The 19908-nt window shown below is 43.1% G+C and overlaps 1 protein-coding gene across 3 annotated transcripts; it reads left to right on the top strand.

Annotated features, from left to right (window-relative positions):
• Nucleotides 1-157: 157 nt before the first annotated feature.
• On the top strand, nt 158-15094 carry PRKRA (protein activator of interferon induced protein kinase EIF2AK2). 3 transcript variants are annotated; one of them, XR_014784983.1, is made up of 9 exons: nt 158-334; nt 2305-2474; nt 4386-4467; nt 5284-5362; nt 8666-8783; nt 9882-9979; nt 12231-12405; nt 12730-12986; nt 13934-15094. XR_014784983.1 is itself a non-coding variant. In XM_084814692.1 (8 exons), the coding sequence occupies exons 1-8, from the start codon at nt 186-188 to the stop codon at nt 14089-14091; spliced, it is 1029 nt and encodes a 342-aa protein (XP_084670818.1). In that variant the 5' UTR covers nt 158-185; the 3' UTR covers nt 14092-15094. The 3 variants fall into 3 exon arrangements, 1 of the variants encoding a protein (XP_084670818.1); XR_014784982.1 differs by having other exon boundaries at nt 12231-12986; nt 13934-14023; XM_084814692.1 differs by lacking the exon at nt 12730-12986.
• The last annotated feature ends 4814 nt before the right edge of the window (nt 15095-19908 follow it).

Here is a 19908-nt window from a genome sequence, read left to right as displayed (position 1 = left end):
CGTCCCAGAGGGAGAGGGCAGCAGCTGCTCCTTCCGGGCGTGGCCCGCTCCGCGCTCCCCCTGGCACGGCACGGCGGCGGGCATCGGGCTCACCAGGCCGTGCCCGGAGGGAGAAGGCACGTGGCTCCGCCCCGAGCTGGCCCCCGGAACCACACGTGACACGCGAAAGGGGCCGTGCGAGAAGGATGCTGCTTCCCGGCCAGGAAGAGATGGAGGCGGCGGCAGGGAACAGCCTGGCTCAGCCGCAGCCTGTCCCCTGCCCGCCGGTGACCCAAGAGGGGTTCCCGGGCACGGAGCAGCGAAACTCCCCCGCGGCGAAACCAACGGCCGTCAGGTGGGCCGGCGGGTGACGCGCGAGGGGCCGGGAGGGGAGCGCGCGGAAAGAGGGCGGGCGCGGAGCAGTGTGGGTAGTAACGATCCGCGCACGCCACGTTCGGGGGCGCGCGGGAGCGCTCGCCGCGAGCCGGGGCCGGGGCGGGGCCGTCGGTCAGGAGGCGGCCCGTTGGTCGCCTCGCGGGCTCCTGCCGCCGCGATAGGCGCTGCGCCGTGCGTGTGCAGTTCCGGCTGCAGACCCGCGGCCTCTTCCCAGGGAGCGAGCGAGCCCTGTTGAACTCCGTGGGGCTTCCTTTCGAGTAGGCAGGTAGAGGATGTGAGGTACACATTCGTCGCGGTGTGCGAGCTGCCCTTCGTAGCCTTGACCCAGCTGTCTGGGTGTTCTGTGCCACCCATAAATACAGAGAAATCTCGCCCCAGCTCCCCGTGGCTCAGCGGGGAGACTTGCTTCCCAGTAAACATGCCCACGACTGCGCCGTGAATTAATTCCCAGGGTGGTCGCCGGGTAGTAAGCAGGCTGTGGCAGCAAAAGCAGCAGAGTCTTGTGGCACCTTGAAGGCGAACAAATGTATTCTTATGCCCACTTCATCACACGCATGAAGTGTTGACCTCGAATTCTAAGTAATCCGGACCGACTACCTCCTGTCCTCCACATATCTACCCACTGAGGGCTTTGGTCCATTTAAGAATTTGCACATCTTTTGAGTGTTAAGTTTGTACTCTTTGCTTGTACGGTACACACAGCACTGGACCCGACATGCTTTCTTATCCAACTAGTTCTTCCAGTTTCATTTTTTTCCCTAAGCAAAATTTCCTCTCCCTTCTCTGAAGCTTGTTTTTTTTTTTTTTTGCATTCTCATCCTCAGCAACGTGCTTTGAGAAAACTTTTTTTTCTCACGCTCTTTCTCTGCTTTCATGTTAACAGTGCAGTACAACTACATAGTAGTATTACTTTTCAGATAGCACATAGTTCTGCATGAATCTTTGCGCAACCTGAAAATGTATAATGACTTCTCTTTATAGGTAGTCACCCGGGGATGGGGTGGCGGGGAGGGAAAGCAGACAAGACATTGGAGATCTGTGATCAGATCTCTTGTCTGGTTAATTTTTGTGAAAGCAACCATGGGCGAGAGAATATTAGGACTGGATTAATTCTTTCCCTCTTATGCTGTTTTCCCAATCAAAATAAGTAACTCCTTCTCAGGTTTGGGGTATATGTGGTTCCTGTAGGTTTTCTCTAATGGAGCAAATAGCAGTTTCTGAAGGGGGGATTTTTCACCAGGAAAATGACATGGGCGGAAGGGTTAAATTTCTCACTGCCACAGTTCTTACCTAGATTCTGCCTCCTTCCTCCATGCTTTTTACAAAAATGTAAAGAGACAGGAGATCTGATGACAGATCTTCAAGATCTTGTCTAATTTTGGCCCCCAGCCCACCAAATTATGCTATAGTTGAGAATGAGCAAGAGAAGTGTGCAATGGTTGGAGCTTTGTGTTTTATAAATAGGCCTGCAAGAGAAAATATGAAATTACGAAGAATTGCACTTATTCAAGGCAAGTGGGCAGGCCGCTCCTAAAATCTGGCGACTTCTAGTTCCCTGTATAGGCTGCTAGGCAAACATCACTGTGTTGTTAGTTCCATTTAACTGATCTAACAATGGCTTTCCATGTTACAGCTAAGCACCACAGAAGAAGCAAAAATCACTGTGCTTCCTCTTCTCATGCTCTTGGTGTTGTATCCAAAGCGTGGACTTCACATCTCTGCTGCTTGTATTATCCATGTAATTCTTCCATTGGTTACTCATTCTTATGAGTTGAAGTACAACTGCAGAAGTGTCCTTAACTTTATCTGGGTTCTACTTAGTGAGTTTCATGAATGAAAAATACAGCATGATATTTTCAAAAGCAAAAATTGAACCCTCTCTTAAGTCTTAACTTTTTTCTCAAATATTAAATTATTGTTTATGAACAGCTTGGAGGAAATTATTGCCGCCAAACCAGGGAAAACACCAATTCAGCTGTTACATGAATATGGCACAAAGGCTAACCTCAATCCTGTGTATGAATTCGAAAAAGCTGAGGGACAAGTACATATGCCAGTCTTCACCTATAAAGTCACCATGGGTGACATAACTGCAACAGGTTTGTAACAATGGTGCATTTTGATATGATTTATGCCTTTGATTTCTTAACTGCACGTAATGTATGTTTAACATTTGAAATAATTATTTTTATTTTGTTTAGTGTATCACTCTTTTACTAAATTGGGTAACATGAGTTTGTGCTGAGGACCAAAATGTTCAGTGTTACAGGGCAGAATTGGGTCCCTGCCAATGGGGAGGACCCCCCCCCCAATAGTATGCTGGAAAATTCTATTGTTGAAGGGGGGAATAGCCCCCCCCCCAGCAAGTTGGGATGAAGGGAAGCAAGTGGGCCTTAATGTGAGAGTGCTTGTGGGGGAACCGGCATGATCCTTTAATCTATGAGGGAGGCAATTCCCTATGCAGTTTAAAGGATCTTCCTGGTAGTGGTGGTGAATTGGGCTTGGAGGAAGTGTGCTAGACTGGAAGAGGCAATTGGTCTGGAAACCTGTGTCATCCAAGGCCAATCCCCTAACCAGCTTCTTTAATCTGCAAGGAGGGCAGATGCTTTGCCATTTAAAGGCTTTTGGGGAGGATTTGACTTGGAGGATGAGCACTCCTTTAGCCCAGTTCTTTCTCCTCACTTTCTTGAGAGCTCATTCCTCCCTTGCTAGAGAGACTTCCTCCCAAACAGCAGCTGAGGCAGTGGAATAGATGAGAATACTTCCCCACAGACCTAAGCCCTTCTGTTCTCTTCTCTCCTAATCCCAGAGTCCAAATGTTTGTCTCCCTCCTCCTTGTTAGCCCCCCCATGAGCCTAACTCCAGAGCTCAAAGCTTCCCCCCAGATCCTAACCTAACTGCTCTTACCTACATCCTCCCTCTATCCTAAACCCAGAACCTGTCCTTCCCTCCTTCATTCTAATCCCCCCATCCTAACCCTAGAACCCAAATTCCTTTTTCCCAGTTCTAACCCTAGAGCCCATTCATCCCCCTCACACAAGCTAATACCGAAGTGTATTGTCCCTGATCCCATCCCTCTCCATGACATTCTTCATGGGCTTTTATCCTTAAAAACATGATGATTAAACATAATGCCTGATAAGGAAATGAGCATTTTGATGGTTGGGGTGTGTTGGAAATGAGGGAGTGCAGAAGCGGCCCTGTTAAAGTATAGTGGGGAAGAGTATTTCCCCCACCCTGAGGTCCCTTACTGAAGTGAGTGCCACTGGCACTGGTTTGCAGGAGAGAGGCTGAAACCCTCTCCACGCCCAGCCCTGCCCATAGTTTACACTGCAGCAACTGTCTCAGTGGCTGGGAAGAAGTGCTTTCAGGTGAGAAAGTGGGTAGAAGCTAATCCCCCTTTTCCTGCCTTAGGAGTCCTTTATTTCTACTGCTACTATCAGTGTGAGTGAGGGATAAGGATTGGCCTTGGGGCATGAGCTGGAGGCATGTTTGGGAAGGAGCAGTTAGGTCCATTGCACCCCTCTTTTTAAGGTATCCACTTTAGTTGTGCTATATCTTCATACAGTCTGAGAACAGAGAAGCTGATGGATAGGGATAGGCTGCCCAACTACAATCTTACAATTGCAGTATTAAAAAATATTCAGGGCTACTTCTTTAGGATCAGAACGACAAAATGCTGTATGGACAAGCCCCATTTTCCTTCCATAGGGCTTGTGTGAACTGGCAAAACATATTAAGATTGGTCATTTCACTTTCTTAGACAAATAGTCTGGACTGGTCTGTTTAAGGTGGGAATAGTGATTTCATTTTTTAATATTTTGGAAGATGACTTAGAAGTCAGCATATATAGGATCACAGCCTTTAAACCTGCAAGACTTAATTATCCTGAAACAAAAACCCAAACTTTCAAATGTTAAGAATACCAAATGTAAGGTAGCTTTTCCATTTCTTATTCTCCATTAAAAACACATACACAAATATTTTTGCTTTCCTTTTTATTAATTCAGGAGAGGGCCCCAGCAAGAAAGTTGCAAAACATAGAGCTGCAGAAGCTGCACTGAACATTTTGAAAGGCAATTCTAATATTTGGTGAGTTTGGTCACTCAACAGCCCTATGCAGGCATTCAATCTGCTCATGGGAGGGCTAAATGGGGAGGAGATGTGGGTGTGCATAGAAGCCCTGCCCCAATGTCTCAGTCCTCTGCCTGCCCGAGTCCCTTTTTGAGGGATCCAAATTGTGCAGAGGCTTATACTCTGTGCTCAAGCAAACATGAGCAGAGTGCAGGTAAATATTTTCAGTATAAAGATAGCCACTTTCTGCTACTTTTCATTCATGTTCTTAAGAATAGTTTTGTAGTTTTCTGTCTTCATTGATGGCAAATAACAGTAATATACAATTTTCAAATATCTATGGTTGCAATAGATGTCACCTTGTTGCTTAAACTCCTTGAGTTTCGAAAGCAGTCTCTGAGGCAGCACAGGAAACTGCCATTGTGGGGGTGGGGGGAGAGAAACTTCTCTGGCTATACATATATAGTCACTCTGATGTAGAAAAGCATGTAAGGGTGCAATCGTATGCATGTTTAGACTGAAAAAAGTCCTACAACTCCCAGTATCCCCCAGCGAGCCATAGTAATGCTGGCTGGGGAATGCTGGGAGTTGCAGGGCTTTTTTTGGTCTAAACATGCATAGGATTGCACCGTAAGCTATCTTTTAGAGATCTTTTAGACTGAGGTAGTTCCTTAATCTTTTAGAGATCTTTTAGACGGAGGTAGTTTCTTAATCTGTGGGGTAGTCTTATGTTAAAATTTAGTATTATTTGGGATTGGATGCTGATTTATGAGTGGAATGATGCCTGAAATTATTTCTAAACTGCCAATGTTAAGTTTACTGTGTTCATTTTAGTATTTCTATGCCAGACCACTTAATTCCTGAACCTTTCAATCAAGCTCAGAACCAGGCCAATCCTATAGGGTCATTGCAGGTAAGTTACAATGGCATTTCAGTTTTGTCTTGTTTTTGCTTTTAGAGGTTAAAGTTGTTTTATATTGAATTACATATCAGTTTTAGAGCCATATGTACAAACATGTTTTTCCTTCTTATTTTCTGATGACAGAAAGCAACACAGGCAGTCAAGAACAGGTAGCACTGATGAGAAAGGAGAAGACAGTTCATGTCACCACTCAGGAAAGAATGTAGAGTAAGCGACATAAAGCCAAGTATAGTGATTACAAATTGTGAAGAGAAAGGAGAGGAAACAGTTGATACATTGGTCAGGATTTCTCATACACATACCTGTGTGCGCAGGTCAACAGCGACCCTTTCTCTGTGGTAGATAACATGAAAAGTGGCCATGGAATCTTGACCAGCGAGAGCAAGACTTGTTCTCACATCACTGCAATGGAATGTTTTCATTGGGCTACTGTTACGGCTTTGTGAAGTGCTCTATTCTTAGAAGTCCTGTCGGGTTTGTCCTGGATGGAGATCCAGAGAGCTGTATGGGAAGCTTTTGCATGCAGGTGCGTGGGTGGGTTGTGTCTCCTCCCCTCGCAGCTGCAACCTGTGTAAAGACTTTCTTATTCCTGAGAGCTATGCACACTGACATTATCTGATTAACTTAACCATATTTTTTGTTAGTTGACTTAAGCATTTCTCAATTAAACAGAAAGGCAAGATATAAATGTTTTTAAACAAATAGTTAAATAAAGCATAACTCCATGCCACACGAGAAGTTGCATCTGAGGATCACATTATATGTGATGTGGGAGTTCCATGACTGGAATGTCTAACTTCTTTTTCTTTTACAAAAGGCAGCTGTTGGAGGCCCTGCTCTGGATCGGGACTGTGGCATGTGTGTTGGGGGTGGGGGTGGTTAAATCTTTTCCCATGCAATTTTCCTGTTGAAAACCCTTTCCCCCCGCCCCAGTTGCTATTTCCCCTGATTGGAAAACGTATGGGTATAGCCCTGTGTGCCCATACATTTTTCCAGTCAAGGAAAATAGCAGCTTCAGGGTTGGGATTTTCAGCAGGAAAATGGTGAGATGGAAAGGTTAACCCCTCTGCAGTCTTGATCCAGATGGGGTTTGTGTAGTTATTTTTTGTAAAAGGAGAAGATACTGGGAATTCTGATCATGGAACTCACACATCACATCACATTTGACCCTGAAATTTGAGGGCTTTTGGAAGAATTCTCTGGAACTACAGATGGGAGAAAAAGTAGAGAAGCCCTAGTGTATTGCATGCATAAGTGTGAACACAGAATTCTTTGATTCCTAGCCATGTAATTTTACTTAAGCATGTTTATTCAGAAGTAAATCCAGCTGTGTTCAGTTGCTGTAAAGCTGCAATCCTTTCCATACCTGACTGGGAATAAGTCCCATTGAACATAAGTGTGATTTGTTTCAGGTAAACATGTATTGGATTGTGCTGTTAAGTCCCAAGCGTGGACACGATTGCAGCCTTAGATTTTAGTGAAGGTAATGGAATAGGGGAGAGATCTGACTGTGGGGCTCCCTTTTCCTTCATGTTATAGGCAAGACTTTGGCCCTACTTCTCTTTAGGATCAGCTGTTTGACACAGTGCCTAATTTAATAAAAATCAACAGCTAGGGAACAAGGCATGCAGGCCTCCAAAAGAGGGCAGGATGTAGTGCAGATGCAACATTTGTTCTACAGGATGCCCATGTAATAACTGAAAATGCCAGCTTAATAAAAACTGCTTCATATTTTTTTCATATTTTTTTAAAAAGCTGAGCGTACAGTCCAGTGTTTGCAAAGACTGTGCTCCAGCAGGTACTTTATAGACCTGAACCTTGATGTTGTTAAGTGTAAAAGTTGCCGGCAATGCATTGATTTGTTTGCATTGTTCTAAATCAGGGTTTCCTAGCTTGCTTTGCAAAGCCTCTTTTAGTTTCCGCCACCATACTCATGTAGATGCAAGCACATGCATCTACAATGAAATCCAGCTGATTAGATCACTTCCAGCCTTTAAGGGTCTCCTGTCACTGTATTATTAACTGATTAGATTGTAAGCTTTCCAGCAGGGTGTCTTTCTTGTTTAACTTTTTGTGTGTGCAGCATCTACTTACTTTTAGGCAAGAAGTAAATATTATTAAGAAGAACACATCTACTGTCATATTAGGGTGAACTCTGTCTACCAGTCATGGTCAACTTAAGGCCTCTCCTTGTATCTATCTCTGTGTCTTTTCCATTTCAAACATATTTGAGTTGCTTTGCTTTGGAAAGACCAAGTAACTACAGGTTCCCTCCTTCATGTACACCAGCCTTTCTCCAGGGAACCCAGTATCACACATTGGAAAATCCTGTTATAAGGAATATCATTATTCACATCTACTTTCCTCTGTAAGAATCAGAAATGGAAGGCCATCTTTCTGTGAAAGGATCCCCCCTGTCCCAATAAGTGTTGAAGACAGAAACTTTATGGAAGATAAGTCTTGCAAGATACGCTTCTTATCTTAAAATGGCTAATTATACCTCACAAAATACTTAAGAGTAAACCCCTAAAACCATAGAGGCTTTGGGGCGTTCTTTTTTTAAAAAAGATATAGGGTTGGATCCAGCATTTCTTTCTACCAGAGGTAGCAGGCTCTGAGCAGGGTTTTACTCAGAAATCTGGCAGAAAGAAGGGGGAGAGGTGGTTTCCTCCTCCTCTTGGAGCCCCCAGCACCTCCCCCCCATCTGGTCTGGACAGTCTCAACCCTCAGGAGCAGATTTTCAGGGGGCAGCAGCGGGGAGGAAGGAATTGACAAAAACTAATTTTTCCTCCATTCCACCAGAAAGATGCCTCCACTGGATCAAAAGTCTTCCCTTGACGAAGGAGCCCTTCCGTCTGTGGAGGCACATTTTGGATTTAACCCAAAATAAATAAAGTTGTTGATTATTTTATTATTTTATGATTATAAAAACTAGTAGCTATTTCTGAAAGATGGCACTGACCAAAACGACTGTCTGTATCATATTTGACAGCTTTAAAATACTGTACTTGTGTCTCATTTTGCAAAGCTAGTAAAAAGACATGATTATGTTTTACCACTAGCAAAGATGAAACCAGTAGGTCTGAAACTCAGACGTTATTTTTTTACCCTGCTTTCAAGTATAAATATTTCTACATGAGAGTTTTGCTATTCAAGTTACCGTGGCATTTTAAAAATAATTATGATTAACAAATGTGTAATCATCAACTGGTGGTGTTGATGATTACTAAATGGATATGAGACTGTTTTGTTGTGGTCAGACCAAACATCTACCCTGTCTTCTTTTTTATCTAGGAGCTGGCTATTCAGAAAGGTTGGAGACTTCCAGAGTATTCACTGGCACAGGAGACAGGGCCACCTCATAAGAGAGAGTTTACTATGACTTGTAGAATAGAAACATTTGTGGAAACAGGTGCATATTTATTTTTTTTCACTACAAAATCTAGCATAGCTTGAATTTAGCCAAAGGATTAATAATCCATAAAAATTTATTGATGTTTCTATTTTTGATACATCTTCATTGTGTTTTATATAATTCTGTGTAAGCTGCTGATGGTTCTTTAACTTGAAAGTCAATTTAGTAAATAAACCATTATATACAAGTCAGAGTTGTATATTTTTTTAAAATGTAGTATTTGTGTTATTTTTTAGCAAATCTGTAAAATAGGATGTATCAAAAGAACACTTAGGGTACAATACTTCTCTGTTCAAATGCACAGCTTGATTCCCCCCCCCCCCCCATGCGCACATGTATGCACACAGTTAGAACAATAGTCCCCTTCCAACCCTATGAGCCTATGAGGCTGTTATGGGAAATGGAGGTCTTTGCATGCCTACCTTATTCCATTTTGACCTCCCTTGCTGCTTGGATAAGTTACACAAGCTTCAGAGGGGAGAAAGCTGTTGTTAGACTTCAACTCCCATCAGCCCAAGCCAATGGAGAGGGATGTCAGGAGTTGCAGTCCAACATCAGGAGGGCCACACCTTCCTCATCCGTGCTGTATATCCTTCCAGCAGTAGCACAACGGCTGTCCCTTTGACCCAAGTGAGACTTCTCTCTTAGATCACTTTGTGGCTCAGCCAAGATCTCGACGTCTACTCAGCCTGGTTCAAATTAGGTCCTGCATTCAGGTCTGCTTTCAGCATCCCTCTCCCCTTTATACATTCCACATCTCTGTGCCTCCTTACCCTTCTTCAGGTGTGATGGGACAAACTCTGACCTGGCAATGGCTAGAGGGAAGCTCCCAGGTTAATAGCTAAACATCTGTGTTTATTGCAGAAGTTAATCAGAACAAAACATAAAGGAGAGAGTTTCCAATCAGTGACTGCAGTAGAAGATGTAGAGGCTGAGAATTTGAGGCTTAGTGTTTGACTCAGGAGCCTGGTTGCCTTGTAGGAATGTATCCCAATATGGCTTCTCTGTTTTAATATTTTTTTGCTTTTGTATGAGTGTATCCCAATTTGAGTTTTCATTTATTTGAATAATTCTTGCTCTTGTTTCATTATGCAGGGATGGGGACTTCTAAAAAATTAGCCAAACGAAATGCTGCTGAGAAATTACTTGATAAATTCCACAATTTTTCTGGAGATAGTATTGCTATTTCTTTAGTAAGTAATTAATTACATTTCATGGAAACTGCTTAGTCATTCAAACATAACAAAAAGGATTTTTTATTCATTTTCATTAATACCTCCCTTATAGAAAAAGTACATAGAGAAAGTGGAACTTGTGCCCTGGCTGGCTCAACAGTTACATGTCACCTCCCATTTTTCTTCATGTATTCACAAGTTGTCTTCCACCTACCCTACCTTTTCTAATAGGATGCAGTCTTATGTGCAATTACTTGGGAATACTTTCCATTGAATGTCATGGTACTTAGTTCTGAATTGAACAGAGGCAGGTGTGTAGCCCAAGCACTGAATTGGGCTACACACCTGCCTCTGAAATCTAACATGTGTTCAGATACATTAATGCCATACTTTTGCAGTTGCCTAAGAACCACTTCCTCTCTGAAAACTGGAAGAACACAGATTTCCTCACCCAAGAATTAAGTGATAAGGATGAGGTTCTTATATCTTCTAAGAAATCCCAGTGATCCACTCACTATCAATGCAGAAATCTGCTTTACACTTAGGGTGGCCAGATGCAAACGAAGATAGGCGTTCTGCCCCTTTAATAGTTATGTACAAGAGAGAATTTCAGTGGGTTTAGCTTACATGGCAAGCTAAAAGTGCAGGAGCCCTGTGCTCTCTTGCATCTGGCCTCTCTACTTACAGTGGTGGAGGAAGTTTGTAATGTTTCCTTCTTCATGTGCTGGAAGAAGCTGGGTTCATTTTCACACAACCCAGATGCAGGTCCACTAAGTCTCACAGCCATCACTTGAGGAACTTCTGCTTTATGCTGTTTTATTCACTGTTACTTCTCTGAAAAAGTAAGAGGGGGTTTTTGGCCGGGGGGAGGGGGTGTCTAATCAATTGAAACTTCACAATCCTGGAGTTGCTTCATGGCAGGAGCAAGAGAGCTCCAAACTGTGTCCTAATAGCAATGAGGAATTGTTTGCTTACTAGAAATGGCTGTAAGTTTTTTCCCCAAAGTACTGGGCTCATACAGCACTTGTAGACCTTTACTAGGAATCTGGGATGAACTAGGGTTGGCAACATTTATTAATGTACTTTTCTCATCAGCAACCTTAAATGCAGAAATTTAGTATAGAGCTAAAGTGATGGGGTAAGCTTCATTTGCTTAATTTCTGCTTGTCAGGCTGTTGCTAATGCCACAGTAGTACAGCCAGTAAAAAAGCTGGCAACTGTAGATGAAAGTGTAGGTTTTGACTGGCAGTTGTGTCATATTAAAAATAACACTGTTACAGGAAAAAAACCCACCTAAATTGAAAGTTATAGATCATGGGGATACTGGGAGAGGCAACGTTAAAGCAAATTTTAAACAACTCTGGAACAGCGGAACATCACTCTTCTTTAGTTAGCAGCTACGCGTTATACAGGACACAGGCCATGGGAAAAGCTCTTGCCCATCTTAATGTGTTCAAGCATGTATCATTTAACATGCCAGCCACTGATGGCCCAGGCAGGTGCACTACTTGAAGCTAAGAGGCCAGCACATGTGGTAAGTGCATTTAAAGAGGACTAGGAGCATGTGGAATGCCTATACAAGTAAGGGCTTTACCTGTGGCCTGTGTGCTTTATAATTCAGGCTTTAGATTTTCTGGCAGACAAGTTCCTGGAAATAGCTCTTTGGAGCATCTGTCCGCTTCCTCAGTAGAGCCCACCAACCTACCAGAATACCTTTGCTGCTGCAGCATCCACTATCGCCTCCCCCCTACCCCCAGCTCACCCTAAAAGAGCCCCTTTCCTTCCCCTATTTCCCACATTCCACTGTCACCCAGAAGTTATAAACAGCACGTAGCACTGTTGCCTTCAAACCATCTCTGGGTTTCCCATATGACAGCAGAGGGAGAGGGAAGGAGCTCCAGTGATGACGGGTGGGCCAGTTAGCCTTCTGCAGGCTGAATTTTGCCAGATCTTGGCTGCTTCTTAAGAGTGAATACAGCAGAAGAGGAAGGTTCATTCTAAAGATTTTGAGAATACCCATGCTGAGTAAAGGGAAAATTGGTATTGGCTGAATGCCAACTAGCTGATACACAATTATGAGAGAGAAATATAAGCAAAGTAGGATCATTAAATTGGGCAGAGGATATGATGGCTTGAGATGTGTCTAATAGATTATCAAGGTATGGGGGCAAGGAGTAGAGAAGATTGTTGACACCGCATTAAAGGTGTGGGATAACTTACCAAGTGCAAATGAAGGTATAAGAATCTAAAACCTCTTAATTTGTTTCAGGGAAATGAACAAAGTCATAATTTGAGATGTACATGGGATACCTTAAGGAACTCCAATGGAGAAAAAATTGCTTTGTTGAAGAGAAGTCCCCTCAGTATTCCCAATACAGATTATGTCCAGCTTCTTGGAGAAATTGCAGAAGAGCAAGGTTTTAATACAACATACTTGGATATAGGTAAGAACTCCTGCAGTGGGTGAGACACATCCTCTTCCTCAGTATGTTTTCTCCCAGCGCTGGCCAGACAGAGCCAACAGTTCCAGATTAAGTGTACCAAAAAAAGTGGGAATTATGGAATTACCACTTTCTTCCATCTTTAGCATGAACTTAGTGTTAATAGCAATGACAGAACCTACTTTCTGCACAATTCTACAATTAGCTTTCAGCACATTAAAATTGGTTAAAAGATGCAATATGTATAGAAAAGTGAATGATAGTGCAGAATTACAGTATGCTCAGTTTTCAGGGATACATCACGGTGAATCTGCTGTTTTGCTACAGTGCTTTGACAAAATAGTTCCTGAACAAGAATTTAGAGACACCAGACTAAATGAATGATGGACCTGATCTACTCACTGCAAACTAGAAGCTCTGGAGAGAATTACTATGATCACGGAGCTGTTCTAATCCTTGTATTCAGCTGTATGCAGAACTATAAAAAGTATTGAAGTCCTGACTTGGATCCAGACTAACTGTTCAATCCTATGCAAGTCTACTCAGAAGCAAGACCCATGGAGTTCAATGGGCCTTATTTCCTAGTGAGTATGAATAGGATTGCAATCTAAGTTAATTGCAATTAGGTCCCACTATAAGGTCATGATGTAAATCCCATTGATTTCAGTGGAAACCAAGTACAACTAACTTACTCTAGATCAGGGCAACAACCCCAGTGGTTTGCCGACTTAAGTAAAGAGGATGTGTGTCTGTCTGCCACTACCATAGCTCCAAGAATGTGAAACCTAGACACACAAGGGGAGTACACCTTGGGGTTATCTTGTTCTTAAAACATATCAGTTAATTTAAATTGTCCATCTGGTTGAAGCCTGCAGTACATCTTCAACTTCCCTGACTAGCACATACCTTTTTGGTCCATAACATTTGAACCCAGGGGAGATTAGCAGGTTGAGGGACACAGTTAAAGGCCTGCTTCTCCTCCCTGCTGTGGGGCAGCCCCCACCCAGGAATGGAATTGATAGACTCCTCCCTTAACACGGTACAGAGGTGCACCTGGCAGGGGCCGTGGCTGTGGCTTCCCTGGCAGGACAGGCACAATATATCCAACTCTCCGAGAGCTGCGGAGGTATGCTTGGAGGCTTTGCTGTATCAAACTAAGGGCTGTTTAGTTGGCCAAGTATCAGTTATATGCCTGTTCCCTCTCTCCTGCTGTGGAGCAGCTGCCCCCCCGCCCGCCGTCCCAGGGGAGTGAAGTGGGAAGACCTCTCCCTCAAGAGGCCATGGGGTGCACTGCACCATGGGGGTGCTGACAGGCATGGCTTCTCCTAGACAGGGCAGGCACAATGTGTCCAACTTGACAGCTGTGTAGGTTTGCTTGCAGTCTTTGTTTTATGAACATAAAGAATATTCCCACCCACGTGAAGCTTGGTCCATTTGCTAATTCACAATATTTGGAAAAGAGAATATGCATAATTACTGTTTCCTAATAGATAACAATATGACATAGATCAACATCTGTTTGTAATTTCAGAGGAACTGAGTGTCAATGGACAATTCCAATGTCTTGCAGAACTTTCAACCAATCCAATCACAGTTTGCCATGGGACTGGAATCTCTTGGGGCAATGCCCACAATGATGCTGCTCATAATGCACTACAGTATTTAAAAATCATGGCTGGAAGGAAATAAGCTTCAAGCAAAGCAAAATGTTTAGAGAGAGATATAACTTAAAAGGATATATGTATCCAAGCTGAGCAGTTTCCAAACTGTTGGGGCTGTTTTTTTAAAATCACATCACAAAATCCATAGATATAATTATGCATTATAATGAAATAATTTAAATCCGTTATTGCAAGGTTTTTGTTTCCGATAACTAGACTCAGGAATCCCAGGCAACTACATAACTGCATGCATGGAGTGAGATGCAGAATTCAGCTTTCTGGAGTCTGATGGGTTAGAATCTGTAGGGCCAAAGTAGACATTGCTCTAAACTAGAGGTGGTCAGAAGTTAGATTGGGATCTACTGGTAGATGATTGCAGTATATCAGAAAGGGTTTCCAACTCACTGGTTTATCAACAGTGACAACAAAAAGGCCCTTTTCCTTCCCAAATTAGGCTGCTGAAATCAAGAAAACTTGGGGGAAATCAGGAGTAGCTTTGTGTGTGAAATTATTTGTGTGCAAGCTCCAATTCTGGTTTGCTAGGCTCAGCATGTGCTCAGAGGTACCTTGTTCTGTAATTCTGTGTCTTCCTCAACCACTATTTTGCACCTGGCTCCCATTGTTGGGCCTCAGGGTTCTACTGAAAACCAAAGTAAATACCATAAGCCTAAAATCTACCTTCCCCAACTATAAACACACCATTGTCCCCCAAAAAGCAGCTATGTGTCCAGTTCCTCCTCCTCACTATCTTCTAGTATGGTAATACTTATGGTATAACATCACAGTGAGAAAAGAGGAATGTTGACAGCATGATACGGAATAAGTTATATTAGATATTATAGAGGGATGGGGGAGGGACTTGAGAGGTGTGACTACCCTTTTGGCAACCACATATTTAGAATAATGTCTACTTTGGTCCTCAGAAAGCATACCTCCAAATGGACTTCTGATCACTACACACTCCCTTCCCTTGATAGCATTCCTATGTGCTTACTTCCCTTTAACACTGCATGTCTCCTTTATACTTCTTGCATTTCATGACAAAATTACAAAGTCTAGGAAAAAGGAAGTTTTGGGATCAGATAAACTACTGAAATGAAATATGTTTGACAGAAACATCTTTGTGATTTCCGATTACAATAAATTATTTTCTTCTGGTTGCTGAATTGAGGGCAGGGTTTAGCACAGAATGATAGTACTATTGTATTTACTGTATTCAGCTTTAGTACCATGAAGTAGCTTTGAGCCTACATGGCATACATACTAAAGCTTGCAGGTTCCTTCATGCAGACTTCTGTATGTTGGATCTTGAAACCAAAGTTGCTGCTTTCTGAAACTCCCCAAGGAAATTGCTGTTTGGAAAAGCTTTATGTGACGGCCATGGTGTATTATAAATATTCTGTTATTTGGATTTCTTTCTCAGTTTGTGAACTATGGCCTTTTTAAACCTATGGTTTGAAGATTGAATTTTTATAGAAATAATGGCTATTAACATCAGTGCCCTTTTTTCATAAGATAGCTATAAGTGTCATTAGTCATTCTTTAATAAATTGTTTTAAAGAATAACTGCAGTAATAAGTTTTTATTTTAAGACATACATTTGGGGTGCAGTGTCATCAATATGCGGATGACACTCAGCTCTACCTCTCATTCAAATCTTCACCAAGGTTGGCCGTAGAATCCCTGTCCAAATGTCTGGAGACGGTGAGTGGCTGGATGGGGAGGAATAAGCTGAAGCTCAACCCTGACAAGACTGAGGTACTTTTGGTGGGAGACAAGAGGAGGCTGGGGGATGTTGACCTGGTGTTGAATGGGGTACAGCTACCCTTGAAAGACCAGGTCCGCAGCCTGGGGGTCATTTTGGACTCCCAGCTGTCCATGGAGGCTCAGGTGTCAGCTGTGAGCCGGACAGCGCTGTATCAACTCCATCTGATATGGCGGCTGCGCCCCTACCTTCCTGACCATCTGCTCCCATCGGTAGTACATGCCCTGGTCTCCTCTCGTTTAGACTACTGTAATGCGCTCTACGTGGGGTTACCCTTGAAGACGGTTCGGAAACTGCAGCTGGTACAGAACGCGGCGGCTCGCCTGATTAAAGGCAGCCGCCAGCGAGATCACATCACTCCAGTGCTGAAGGAGTTGCACTGGTTACCAGTTGTTTTCCGGGCCAAATTCAAGGTGTTGGTTTTGACCTTTAAAACCCTATATGGTTCCGGCCCAGCCTATCTTAAGGAGCGCCTCCAGCAACACCAGACAGACCGCTTAACAAGATCAGCCTCGGATGGCCTTCTCTCTGTCCCATCAGCCAGGACAGCTAGACTGGTGGGGACGAGGGAGAGGGCCTTCTCTGTGGTGGCCCCCACTCTGTGGAACTCCCTCCCTAGGGAATTCCGTCATGCCCCCTCTTTAATGAGCTTCCGTCGTGCATTAAAAACGTGGTTGTTCAGGCAGGCATTTGGGGTGGGTTAGGGTATTTTTTTAAAAAAAATTATGGTAAAGTTTTATTGTTTTAAATTGTTTATGGTGGGTTGTACATCGCCCAGAGTGGCTGGGTGACCAGTCAGATGGGCGATTAATAAATTTAATAAATAAATAAATAAATAAATAAATATGTCTATTAGAATAGAGGGGCATTGTCCACTTTGTCAATTTATCATATCAGAATATTAATGCAGATAGCACCATCTTTTCTAGAGGTAATCACAACCGCCCACAGCACTGTAATACGTTTACACACAGTTTCCCATTTAGTAGTAGATAGATAATGAAGCTGAAGCTCCAATATTTTGGCCACCTAATGCGAAGAGAAAACTCCCTGGAAAAGACCCTGATGCTGGGAAAGACTGAAGGCAAAAGGAGAAGGGGACGGCAGAGGATGAGATGGCTAGATAGCATCACGGATGCAATGAATATGAACTTGAGCACACTCCGGGAGAGAGCGCAGGACAGGAAGGCCTGGCGTGCTATGGTCCATGGGGTCACGAAGAGTCGGACACGACTGAACGACTGAACAACAACAACAACAACAACGAGCACAGAAGCCTGTACACGCTGCCATCGCTGAATATAGCTTTTTCTAAAGAACCACAGGGATTTTCATAAGAGTAAAGTTATTAAGTCAGTGTGGTAATCCATGTTCCATTAGGCTACTTATGTTTTTGCTAGGATTAACTTGAATTCACTATGAATGCCATTTGCCAATTTTGGGGGTGTCCCACTGAGCTGAAGGCGCTGCAGAATTCAAAGCAGCTTGCTGGCTTCAGGTGGCATAGTCCCTTGTCTCTCCAAGCTAACGTCTCCCAAGAGGCCTCTACACCCCCACTGAATCAACTGGGGGAATGGGGAGACCCCATTTTGCACCATGGAAACTACAGCAGCCATGGAGCCACTGGGAACTCTTGCTAACGGTAGTTCCCATGATGATATAAGCACCCTGATTCATATGCAAGAACACCCAGGCCTCTGAGCATTTAGTGGTTCAATGCACAAGACCTTTGCCCTCAAAAGAGAGCTGGTACAGACTTTAAGGCAGTTTATATGTATGCATGACTGTGTGACATGGGAATCACAAGATTGCAGTGGCTACTTATGTGAACAGAAAACTTCATCTATTTTTTCCACTCATGTAAGCCGTCACCACCAGCTTCCAAGAGTTCCTGTGTCACATGTTGCCCTGGTCCCTAATGTTCACCACTGTTTGAGCAGTTACTTGCATAGATAAAGCCAGCGGCAATACTAGCAGCACCAGTTCTTTGTGAAGGGGTAGAACTGCATGATTGGACATCAGCATAGAGCACCCAGTTCTCAAGTGACATCATTGGTATTGGGGAGGGGAGCCTGCACTGAGCTACTCGGCAAGAGCCAGCGTTGGCCCAGGTATGTATATGAACCCAGTGCTCAATCAATATGCAATAAAGGGGCTGCGGGTTGAAAGCAACACTGTGGAACACAAGGTGGAACACTTTAATTTCAATTAGTTTCCTATCATTTCAGAATTTTTCCTTCAGAAGGAATAGCAAGTAGCAGACCTTTCTGTACACAAAAGATTTTTATTTAGTTCTTGGATATTTCCATTAATACACTGTGGCAAAAATGTAGTGTGAATGGCTCACATGATATTTGTACTTGTGAGGACTTTCAGAGTAGGTAGAATTCAACCAGGATGTGTTTACTCAGAAGTAAGTCTCATTAAATGGAGTGAGGCTTACTCTCTAGGAAGTGTGCTGTGGATTTCAACCTAACAGCACAGGATATCTAGCTCACCAGCAACTCTCACTAACTTAAGAGGTCTCGCATGTAGGTATATCTGGGGTTGCAGTCTAAACCATCCTATTGGACTACCAAGGGTCTACTCTATGTGGAACAAACAATCCTATAATCTGATCCTCCTATAGCAACATAAAACACATGGGCAGTTCAGTTCTAAGGGCCTCAGGGCCCCTTTTACATCATGTTTTTAATACATAGATTTAAAACCATGCCACATGCAAACAAACATGAGATTTCTACTACTTCTATAACATATGTAAATGTACTAGGAAGTCACGCTTGGCCATGCTCTCTGCCACAAGTCATTGTAAAAGCAATTGCCATTGCATAAAATGTGTGAAGCGGCTTGAGGTCTGGACACAAATTTTGTGTCAATGTTGAATAATTCTGTAGTGAAATGGCACTTCTGAACAAAAAGCAAACTTAGTAACTGGCTATGTGCCTTTTTAATACCAGAAGTCCTCCTTCAGCAAGTTGCTCTCGGAATCTACCTCTTTTGAGGAAGAGTTTTTCAGCCACACTCATCACCTGTCTGGACTAGTTCTTTACAATACACTGATAACCTACATAAACACAACTGCCAAAATTTCAAATTCTGTGTGCGTGTGTGTGTGTATACATGTAATATACCAATACTGAACAATTTGATACCAGTTTCAGATGCGTATTTCCATCTGAAAACTTGTCCCCAGCTTCCAAGGTATATTTTTTCCTTTGTTTGGGTAACTAACATTCAAAATGCTCTTTTCTTGGCTTCCACTCTAATAGCACCTTTGTATCTGGTTTCAAGGAGACAATTCTCTAGCACACCAAGGCATAGGACATGTTTTTTTATCTGTCATGTATAGTTGTATGCAAAGCAGGAACCAAAACATTCTGGAGGGCTAGAAAGCAACACTCACACTTCATGTGCTTGTCTACTAGAAAACAAGGGCGTTTCCTTTTTGTTCAGGGACATCTTTTTAAAGGTTATGGGTAGATTTTCATATTCATGGAAAAGACTGCAGAGCTTGCAGCACAATCTTTATGCTTACTTACTCAGAAGACCCACTGTTAAATGAGGCTTACTCCCTAATAAGTGTGTTTAGGATTCTGGCCTTAAAGGGTTGGATCCATACTTGGTCAAACTTAGAGTAGTTTCACGGAAATCAGTGGGGCTCAGGTTGCATCTAGTCCACATATGATTAAGTCTGGACCCAGCCCAATTATACTTACTGTTGCTTTCAGTAGCTCACCACCAGGGATATCTGCATACTGACCAGGAGATTGCCAGGTCAACTCTCATCTGACCCCAACATTGCAGAGAACAGAACATCAGGCTTGGACTGAGGTTCAAATCTCTGTTCAGCTATGAATCTCACTGGGTGACCCTCTGCCAGTTATAGTCTCTCTGCCTAACACAGGGTTATTGTTTTGAGGATAAAATGGGGTGGGGCATTTAGACCACCTGAGCTCCTTGGAAGAAGGCTAATAAATAAAACTAATGCAGTGAAACACAAAGCTTTAAAAAAACCAAATTGACCTTAAAAAGTAATTGCTGTGAATTTATTGAGGCCTGCTTTCTTACAGAACATTC

This window comes from Heloderma suspectum, chromosome 1 (genome assembly GCF_057233095.1).
Source record: "Heloderma suspectum isolate Gila_16-S chromosome 1, 16-S_ref, whole genome shotgun sequence".
NCBI lineage: Eukaryota > Metazoa > Chordata > Lepidosauria > Squamata > Helodermatidae > Heloderma > Heloderma suspectum.
The sequence above is the reverse complement of the archived record's forward strand: the minus strand, read 5'-3'. Positions and strand labels throughout refer to the sequence as shown.